This window comes from Lineus longissimus, chromosome 2 (assembly GCF_910592395.1).
Source record: "Lineus longissimus chromosome 2, tnLinLong1.2, whole genome shotgun sequence".
Lineage (NCBI taxonomy): Eukaryota > Metazoa > Nemertea > Pilidiophora > Heteronemertea > Lineidae > Lineus > Lineus longissimus.
Genome location: NC_088309.1, coordinates 9,824,518 through 9,834,938, shown reverse-complemented (window position 1 = coordinate 9,834,938; position 10,421 = coordinate 9,824,518). Strand labels below are relative to the sequence as shown.

General features: G+C 41.7%; 1 protein-coding gene across 1 annotated transcript; it reads left to right on the top strand.

The window, feature by feature from the left end:
• Positions 1–777: 777 nt before the first annotated feature.
• Positions 778–9,530, top strand: LOC135483647 (uncharacterized). Its single transcript, XM_064764635.1, has 8 exons — positions 778–901; positions 3,024–3,964; positions 4,449–4,638; positions 4,940–5,020; positions 5,276–5,423; positions 6,278–6,425; positions 8,834–8,987; positions 9,134–9,530. The coding sequence occupies exons 2-8, from the start codon at positions 3,131–3,133 to the stop codon at positions 9,352–9,354; spliced, it is 1,776 nt and encodes a 591-aa protein (XP_064620705.1). The 5' UTR covers positions 778–901; positions 3,024–3,130; the 3' UTR covers positions 9,355–9,530.
• The last annotated feature ends 891 nt before the right edge of the window (positions 9,531–10,421 follow it).

The window sequence follows — 10,421 nt, the reverse complement described above, 5'->3', positions numbered from 1 at the left end:
CGGGACCGGAGAATTTTGGTCGTGTTCGCGGGGTGGTCGCGTTACTGAGGTGGTCGCCGACCGGGGTTCCACTGTATACCGATTGTGATTTGTCCTCTTCGTGTACTGAAGTTCTATAATTCTGAACACAGGGACGCATACTCACATGAGAAGTTTGATGACTTAACTCAGACTCATTCAAGAACTTTTTCACTTTATTGTAGTGACCGGTAGCCTATATACTTGTCATTGCGGGAATTATATGGATTGCTTTGATATGTTCAGGGCTTGCTCAAAGTATCTTAAAATTGTTCCCTGAGACTTTGCAAAGAATTTGACGCTAAAATATACACGTAATTGGAATATTATGTCAAGAGGTGTCAGTGTGGCGTTTTTTGGGGGACACCCGATATATATTATATTATTGTTGTTGTTTTTTTTAATGAATGGGTGTCCAAAGTGTTTGTTGCAACAATAAACACGTCCCGTTCATAGCAATTTTTCTCTAAAATACACTGTTTGTCCTTAAAGGCCAACGTAAGCTCAAAAAGGAATAATTATAGTTGCAACAATAAACACGTCCCATTCATAGCAATTTTTCTCTAAAATACACTGTTTGTCCTTAAAGGCCAACGTAAGCTCAAAAAGGAATAATTATAGTTTCCTTTAAATCGAGAATGGGGGCCAATTGTTTATTCATGGAATTACGTTCATAACTTGCGCAGGTGAACCCTTGCGCAACTACGCCCTGTTCGTTACGACAAAAAGGGTATTGAGCCTTTTAGTCATGTCGCCCAATGCTTGACGGCTTATGGCTGCGGTGTGCTTTTGTACAGGTAATAGCATTGCGACATACACACACGGACAGAAAGTATGGCAACTTTGCCAAAAGATTTATCCATAGAAATGTCGTTATAACCAGGTAAGTTTTTTAATTTTTTCTATATGCATCTCAGTTCTGTGTCAATTGGCTTCTCGGAAATTGTTCTCAGACACAAAATCCTAGACAATTTTTTACCTTATGATGTATGATAAGATACCAGAAAGTTTATACAGAGCTCACTGGTACATCGAAACTGTGACATCATTTTTATCATGATATTACATGTACATTTGTACTGCTCACGAAGAGTGATAAGAAGAAGTGGTATATCTTAAACTATATCTGCTACTGTGGCCACGTAGCCCTTTTTTCCATTGCTGTGAAATCGGTTGGACGCCGTCGCAATTCTGTCAATGCTTCGTCTGGAATGACTTGATACAAGTCAGGTGATCCTATCAGTTGATTTGAGGAGTGTTGAACTATGTTGCCCGCTATGACAGTCGCGATGACTCCAATCGAGTCAAAACGGGAAACCCATCCAAGTCACCATACAATCGATTGCTATCGTGACTGTTGCTAACCCGGGGCCAAACTCGTCACACATAAAAGACATCTGCAACATATCAGGAGTTCCACAGGGCTCAGTGGTTGGTCCGTTGCCCGGTGTGACAGCGGATATAGTCCCCCTGGAGTCATAGTCCGGTAGCATTGTATTTGATCAATTAAGCAGCATGATCTATTGTACCGCTAACCCTAACCAAAACATTTAGCAATGCGGGCTATTGTTACACGGACTATCAGCCCTAGGACTACTATCCCTTGCACACCGGCTATTATCAATGTATATAGCTCATATTGATATCAACTCACGAACTACATGTATAATGCACCAAATTCATGCGGTTTTCAGCAGTAATGTTGTTGGCTATTTTTGTCAACATTTCAATTAAATCAGCTTGATTCTAGAAATTTCACGAATCGGACACATGCTATACCCATACTTGCTGTCTTATCCTTAAATATCATACACCTCTTTATATAACTGGTGCACCTATCTTCAAAGGTAATTATGAATGCTTGTAAACACAAGAATGACACAGGTTAAACCACATTAAAGTGCTTTTGGAACAAGGTACAGGTCTATACCTAATAAGTCGAACGTCTGAAATTTTGGTCTCATGTTTGCCATATTACATGCACTATCTTAGAATTGCTCTGAGGTTCCCCGAGGACATCAACTTTAACCACACGTCGAATTTCAAGGTGAATTTAAGGCTTCAAGAAGTACTATAAACATCATCTTTCGGCAGAAAAACAGCCCGTTTGTTTGTGGGAGTGGGCAATGTCTTTAAGACATAACACTTCATTCTAGTTTACCTTTCGTAACATTATCAATGGCATGTTCATTAAAAGCTTTTTTCAATATTATACTACCCGCAAATATACAGACAATAACATGTTTGGAAAGTGCCAACTCTTGTTAACTCGATTCTTAATGAAGTGAAAATTTATGGCAAGTGTTGACCCATACGTGACAAGTTCAGAAGTGTTAAAAGGTATTCTAAAATCTAGTTGAGCAAATGATGCGGTATTGGTCCTTCTTTCGGGCGAGACGGCCTTGAATGTACATGTAATTAGACTTATTCGTTTCAGTGAGAAGACTTTGAACGGTTCTGTAAATATAAATGTATATAATTTATAAAAGTATGTGGAAAGAATGTTTTACCAATAAAAAAAGCGTTTGAATGGATGGACCCGACAGTTTTCTATAATTGTCCATACTACCAGTAAATTAAACTAGTATGTAATTTGGTAATTGGCGTAACAGGTTTGGCAGACCTAGTAAGTAGTCGTAGACAACTTGAATTCTTGATATACATGTATTTCTGGTTCGGCATTTTCCACTTAAGACAACCGTGGCGATATAAATGGTTCTTAAGTTAGCTTTGGCAGAATGAAGAAAATATTGACACAGTCTGTGTCGTGTATGCTTTTCGATTGTTTTTGGAATGAGTTATACCCACTGAGTTGTTACGACTATTTATCAGTAACTCGATCTCTAAATGTTATTAAATCAGAAAATTGGAAAATTGAAAAGATGTACATGTGCATGTCATGTACTTCTGATATAACAGGTCAATCCGAATTATATTCATATGTTCATGAATAAGTTGATGAATCATCCAGATTGTTTTATGCATCGATGCGTCTCCCTTTTCAGAAGCTGCTGATCCTTGCGGTGCCATACACGTCGACCACGACAATAGAGCTGTTCTCGAATCACCACTCCCTCTCAACATCACGGTGCTATTGCAAAAACTCGGCAACATGTCAAAACCAGCCACCACGAGCAAGTTCTCCAACTTGTCTATGAAGAGTTCACTAATTGGTTTAGTGTTAATTAGTCTTATAGTCATCACCGCTATCGCTTTGGCGATGCCAGACTATTACAGATACCACATCAAGTTAAAATTGCGTACTGCCTTGATGGACGATCGAAAGTATGCTTTCATAGAGCCACAGGATGCTCGTTTTGATATGAAATCCTTGCTTCAGGAGGAAGATATGGTGAAAAAAAAGAACGAAGAACTCCAGCAGCAAAAAATACAAGATCAATTAAAACTTTTCCAGCAATTTCAGCAATTTCAAGCGCAGGCGAATTCGGGGAATTTTATCCAAATACAGCAGCAAGTAGCTCCTGTTGCGGGCCAGCCAGCGCAAGCAGTTGGGATCCTGCCGCCTGTTGCTCCCGGGGCAGTTGGGGGAGTACCAGCGGCACAAGCGGCAGTTGTTCCTGTGGCCGGCGGGGTGGCACCAGCAGAAGGCGCAGCAGCACTAGTTCCCGGCGCGGCAGCACCAGTAGCAATTGCCCCAGCAGAACAAGCTGTCCTTGCAGCGGAAGCTGCAGACCCTCACATGACCGCTAAAGACGAATTAGAAGTAAATGAGCTTTCCGCTTTAGTAAATGATGCAACAACTGATGGTGATGCTGAAGAAACTGCTGATGTCGAGGAAGAGAAAGATGATAAACAATCGCAAAAAGAGTATCATACCTTGCTGAGGAAGATGATAGATACAGCGGTGAAGGATACGATTCCTTTACCCGATGCCGAGATAGATGATATGGCCAAACAGATCTCGAAGGAGGTGCCTTTCGTTTTGGTGAGTGTTTGAGAATGTTTAGGAATCCCCTGAAGGCCTTCTTCTCCTTCTCACTCTCAATGTTGTAACCATCATCATAAGATCATTCGCCGCGGCAAAATCAGGTCTTCGTCTTCTCACATTTGCAGGAAGCATGTAGTTCGATTAGGCCATTTTCGCTTCTTGAAACCCTACCTACCCACTTTTCTTCATGAAGGTTTGCCCCTTTATCTCACTACTCCTCATTCTGCAACCCATATATTTGAAAGAGAACCGAGTTGCACTATTGAGGAGTATAGGTGTTTATAAACACTGCTTCGTTGATCATGAAATCATCGACAAAACTTTGCTTGGCGTTAGCTTTGTAAAGGCTTTTTGTCTTTTTACTCGATTCTAGATCGTCGAAACAAAGACCAACTAAAGTATACCATTGGAGTAGCTTTAGCAACTTTGCTTCAAATGCCTCTTTGTCTTGTTAACAATAAGATTTTCCGTCCATTTCCAGAACGTGGCCCCTCATAAAGCCTGGCAGACACCTTGTTGGATGAACAAGAAGAAACTAATGTGCCTGCCATCCGTATACGTGCTCGGCTTCAAGAGATGCGCCTATAAAGATCTCTACTACAGGATCACAGCCCACAACCAGCTTATCTTTTCATGGAGGGCCGAGTCGCAGTTCTGGAGCAGAGATGACGGTCAGTATTCGAGAGGTTAAGAACGAAAACGTATATAGGCGTGTATACTCAACCTCTAATTATGCTTGTCTGACTTCTTCTTTGAGGTCGCGATATTCCATTAAACTCTCAATTTTGTAGCAGTGGTCAACATAATGGCAATGGTGAACTTGTTATTTTTCTCGAAAGATCATTCACTGCCTTCCAATCGTTCCCCGAGTGTAAGCCCACTACAAGCGCAGTGCTATCCCGTCTTCTACAAAATATGTCACATAAATTGTTGAATTTCACCTTGTGTTATTCTCCATCCATTCTGTTTCAGCCATGGGTCTGAAGGAGACCATGCTCAACTACGGTGCTAACGTATACCTGAAGGGAATGTTCGACAAATCGCAGGTCCTGAGTAAGTTCCTAAACCTGTTTTCTGTTAAACTTCCTCGTTTAAATAACCCTATACGCAAACACTTAGTTGCGTGTTGCTTGAAACGGATAGTCTACCCTGACTATATACACTTTATTTGTCTAAACTCCGAGAGGCCGGCGAAACCACGCTACAAAGAAAATGTACGGGTAACCCTTCGGCCCACAAAGCATTAGCGGTTTGCCAACTCGACTGCAATAATGTTGGTTATCAGGGCGTTGTACATTTCTTTTCCAGTTGAAGGCATGGCTGATCCTCTCTGGAACCAGCTCTACACAAACGAAACTTCCCGTCCTGTCCCAAGATCTCTGCTCAACGCCCAGCTGGCAAAGAAATTCACCCCTAAAGCTAAATTCATCGCCATTTTGAGGAGTCCGACTGATAGGTAAGACCTATCCCAATTTTACAAAACTTGGTGTGTCGTAATATGCTGGTTTTCCTACTAAACTGTAGTTCAAACTTTGACGGATTTCGGCTTGATGGAAATGAATCTTGAAAAGAAACACATTCAAATTTGTGACACTTTGTGAGAAAAGTATTTTTCGAGCACACAATCTTCAGGAAGGGTCAGTTAATTTACTTTCATTTACAATTATAAACCCAGTATAGCCCCTACACTTTAGAAAACACCTTGCAGTAATGCACACAGAGGCTATAATTGTAAAACTTTACCTTATTTACTGGTGTCATCACCGATGCTGTAATTAATATAACTAAAATCTTGTGTTTGCAAGGCGCTTTGGATACATCCCAAGTCCGAGTCTAAGGCAGACTTCAGGCACGGTTCCAGAGATGGGCGTACACCTCAACTTTTTTTGGAAAACACTGATTTTTCAGACAATTTTTTGCTGTGCACGAAATGTTTCCCAAAATTTAGGCTATTTTTGTCTTTTTGCCCCCTCCTGGCACGTTTTCGACCCCCTGGTTTCGTGCGTGCCTCCGGCAATAACGCGTGGTTCTTTCAGTATTCGTTAACCCATTGAGAAATTGTTCCCCGTACACGTTCCCTCCCCTTCTTCTTCTTCTCTCCCGTGACACCGCACCGGTTCACCAACCTTAAAGTCAGCACCCATTCAAAGCTTTTAGAAGCTACCGATCTGCGCAAACTTTGAAACCCTGTAGAACTCCCCCAATAACGAGTAGCGTGTTCTTTTCGACTTCATCATCCTTTCTCAGGAGGCTCCATGGCTTAACGAAAGGAGAAAAGACATTGCACAACACATCTTGATTCCATTCCAGCGCGGCCTCTTTCTATGTTTATCTTCGCCGGCCGGACATTAGCACCCAGGATGACTTCCACAAGAATATTGGCGAAATCGTCAAACAATATAAAACGTGTGTGAAAGAAAATGGTTATGACCCATGTTTTGGGAATGGCTTTCTCCATGTAAGTAAGCTTCTTTGCCGCACACCAATGGTATTGTTTTCGCCATTCACATCCTCTTCTCAGTTCAGCCTGTTTACATCTACTGCAGCATGGCAGTACTCTAAATGGCAGAATATAGGGTTGAAATATTTTCCTCGGTGACATCAAAAAATCAGCGGACATTCAGTGTATTGGAGTCAGAACTGCTAACTGATCTTCTTAGACATCTCGCGTATAGCTGTAACCAGGCTGAACTCACAGAAGAGTTTCCATTTTGAAGAGTTTTACCATATAGTCTCTTCACTCGGTGGTAAGGCTCTTCAAAAAACTTTTGCGTTTTGGATCAAGATGCAACCTGATCTACATGTATATGACCAATAAGTGTTAGGTCCAAATCAAAATGAAAGATGAAACATACGTGTACATGCAAGGAATCGTTTATCTACTTGCTTGTGTTCTTTTTGTTGCTTTCAATACAATGTATACTTGTACTTTCTGGTCTTGCATCAGCATCCAAACTGCATTGGTTTCATCGCTATAGGGATAGGTGGCGCACATCCCAGCTTTTTCAGGCACACTCAGCACTGGTGTCTAGTGGTCGCGTGGTTCTTGCATTCATCCGTTCATTCTTTCAGCGCGACGTCCTACTTTACTTACCGCTACCGAAGAGAAAGGCCGTCAGTTGAAGCATTCGCTACACACATGAATGATTTGGTTCGCATGTTTCATGAATGTATGCTTTACAATGGCATGGATGTATGCTATGGTCGTAGCAAACTTCATGTAAGTTCCCAGCTTGTTTTGTCTCTCGCTCCGACCTGCGACGGAGCCATGAGAGTGCGACGATTTTGGTTGGAATGCGGTCACCGATTGGTTGAATTGCAGTCACTTGTCATGTTGTCATGGTTCCATCGCTCGTCTGCGCGGCACTTAAGAGAATGCATCACCAAAGAAGATGAGACAATTACGTTAGGGAAGAGGATGGGTCCTAAATATAAAAAATTTGCAAGTTAATTGAAATCGAATAATTGAAGAAATTTTTGCCAGTTCCCCAAATAATGGCAACATTTGACAAAAAAAGAACATACATACTATCCTCCATCTCAATTTTGTTCTCATTGCTTTCTGAGGCTAGCGAAAAAAACCCAAGCAACGTCGGACGCGTTGTCTCCAGTGATGCACTCTCGCATAGTAATCTCTAACTGAATTGTCCTTGCAGTGAAACTTGTAGCTAAACTTGGATGACGCCACACCAGAAAGGACGTCTCTCTTTCACCTCATCTTTTTGTTTCTATTAATCTCTCATCCCGAATCATCCTGACATCTGATTGTGTGTAACTATTTCATCATCATTAATATCATTGTTTTCAAAAACATTATTTCAAAGTTATTGCCAATATTGATAATCTATTAAAGAATCCCACACATAAGGAAGTGTCGCACGTTTGAACTGCTCGTGAACCTCACGAAGTAAAAGAATATTGTAAATTCGGTGCATGTTTGATATAAGCCACCAAAACCTCCCGGAGCCAGCCTAAGCTACATCAGGGCCTCATACCAGTCATGCTGGCGAGAGAAGCAGCTGGCCCCGGTTTGCGGACCTCCTTCTTCGTGACATGCCAAGTGTATTAGGCCGTGGGCCAAATCCAAAGGGGATCAGGTTTTGAAGCCGCGACAACATTTCGGGGGCAGAGTAAATATTCTATAAGTAAGGTACTTACTTCACATGGAACAAAATTTCACACAAAAATAGTTGCTCCTACACCAGATACATGTAACATTAGTGACCAGAACGTCCTGTCAACTGAGCTTAACTGAAATAGTGTTTTAGTTGATTATTTGTATCCTAGGTGGCAGCACTAAATGAAGCAGATTTGGGCCACCTGTGAACCAGTCGGTAAACTAAAATAACTGGTGTTTGAATGGGATGTATGATGTCTTTCCAATGACGGAGCCGAATGACCAATAACGATGTGCACAAAGAGTAGTTTTTTACCTGTTTGCTGAGTGTGCCTATCATATGTTGCTTCTTACTTGTAGCCTTCTCCTTTGACATCATCTCTACACAGGTCATTTAAGTCCTCTACCAAGATGTGTTCTTATTACTGATATTTGTAAGAATGACTTCTACCGTAGACGATATTATCTCATCTGCTTTATGCTGATAGATCCCCTGGCCAGATATTATCCAACACATTGTCGGAATAATCGGAGACGATGTCCACATTTATCAGCTTTCGGGCGATCATTCTTGAGTTAACTTCACTCACGCCCAAGTCTAAATATTATAAGTATTAAACAACAACAAAACACCGCCAATCAGTTGGAGTGCTGATGGAAAGAGAAAATTGAGTCTGACAAACAGTTTTCTGTCGACGAATACTGTTTTGAGATGAAGAACATTTTGACATTTGTGTTCTTCCTTCCAGGAAAATCTCCTATACTGGACCTATATCATGTATCTGAAAGACTGGATGGCTGTCTTTCCAAAGGAGCAGTTCTTTTTTATAAAAATGGAGGAATGGGCGGACCCAAGGAAAAGGATGTTCGTCTTGAGAGATTTGTTTAAATTTCTTGAAGTCAGTAAGTATACATTTTTTATTCTCTTTATTCTGTTGATAAGGCCCCAAAATCCAACTCCGACTCCGCGCTCACCTCTTTCTCGATCTTAATCTCAGTCCCTAATTATACAAGCTTTATTCACGACAACCTTATCATTACCCTTTCAGAAAAGACACCGCCAAAGACGTTACAGTTACTTGCTGCCATGCACCGCGTCAACGACGAATCAAGACGGTGGTACAACCCAAATCTCATGTCAATGCTTCCCAGTTCAAAAAAAATGTTGGACGATTTTTACGCGCCTTTTAACGAAGCTTTGGCGGACTTTATCGGAAATGAAAAATTCAAGTGGGATGAGGAGCACGAGGACGAAAAAGAGGAGGACTAAGCGCCTCTCCGTCAGCAAGATGAATTCGGGACTCGGATCTCCGGCAGGCAACCTGGGGACTCGCAGCTGTGACGGGAGGTCTCGGGGAGACCTGAAGACTCGCATCTGCGAGTGGAGGCCTTATAGGTCTCACATTAGTAATTATGGGAGGCTTGCTATGGACTCATGTACATCTGCGCGAGGGGAGGCCGGGGGGGGGGGGGGGGGAGGCATGATATGCCTCTGACTTACATGTATGTGCCTTGTACTAAGTGCTTGTCTGTTCCCGTTTCGTATATATCACGCCAGGTTGGCCACATTGGTAGGGTTATCGCCAATAGAAGTTGGTAGATTTGAAAGAAAAAAAACAACTCTGATACTGCTTTAGCACTTACTCAATACACAATCTTGTTTTGGTGAGCCAAGTGTTGGGGGAAATGCGCGTTTTTACCCGTTGCTATTACTATTAGTTTCTTTAGCTGAAACCAGAGTGTTGGATCTTTTCAGGGATTGGCGATGGGTATGAGCCTCACCTCTTGGAGTATACTCCAAGATCACTTATTGGAACATCAAATTTTCTTTACCTATTCAGTGGTTGGACGCAGGAGTTACTTTTACACTTATCATGGACAGCTGTAAAAAGTAAAGCAATAAAATATCCTATTATCCAATTGAGTTTATTACTGAGTTTTCTGTTGAAGAAAGCCTAACTGCTGAGGCTGACGAGTTCAATACCACCTTAGACAACCAAGGAGACGGTCAATAGACTTCTCTTTCTTGTATATACCCTACAATGTAACTATATATAAATAAAGTAAATACGGCCATGGCGCATCATCGTGTGTGAGCAACCCTGTATCCTGACCTTTGGTGTAAAAGAGACAATCCCTTACTACGCCTCAATCTCTCCTGCTTGCATGCATGTGGATGGGCAGAATTATTTTTGGCGTAGGAGATGTCCATAAATTGCTATCCCTGATGCCACTCCAAACGCAACTTACGGCCGACCTCGTCAGGAAGCATGAATCAATAGGATGACGAATTGACTCGGGAATTAAGTATGTACCAAAAAAATGTCATATGTATAA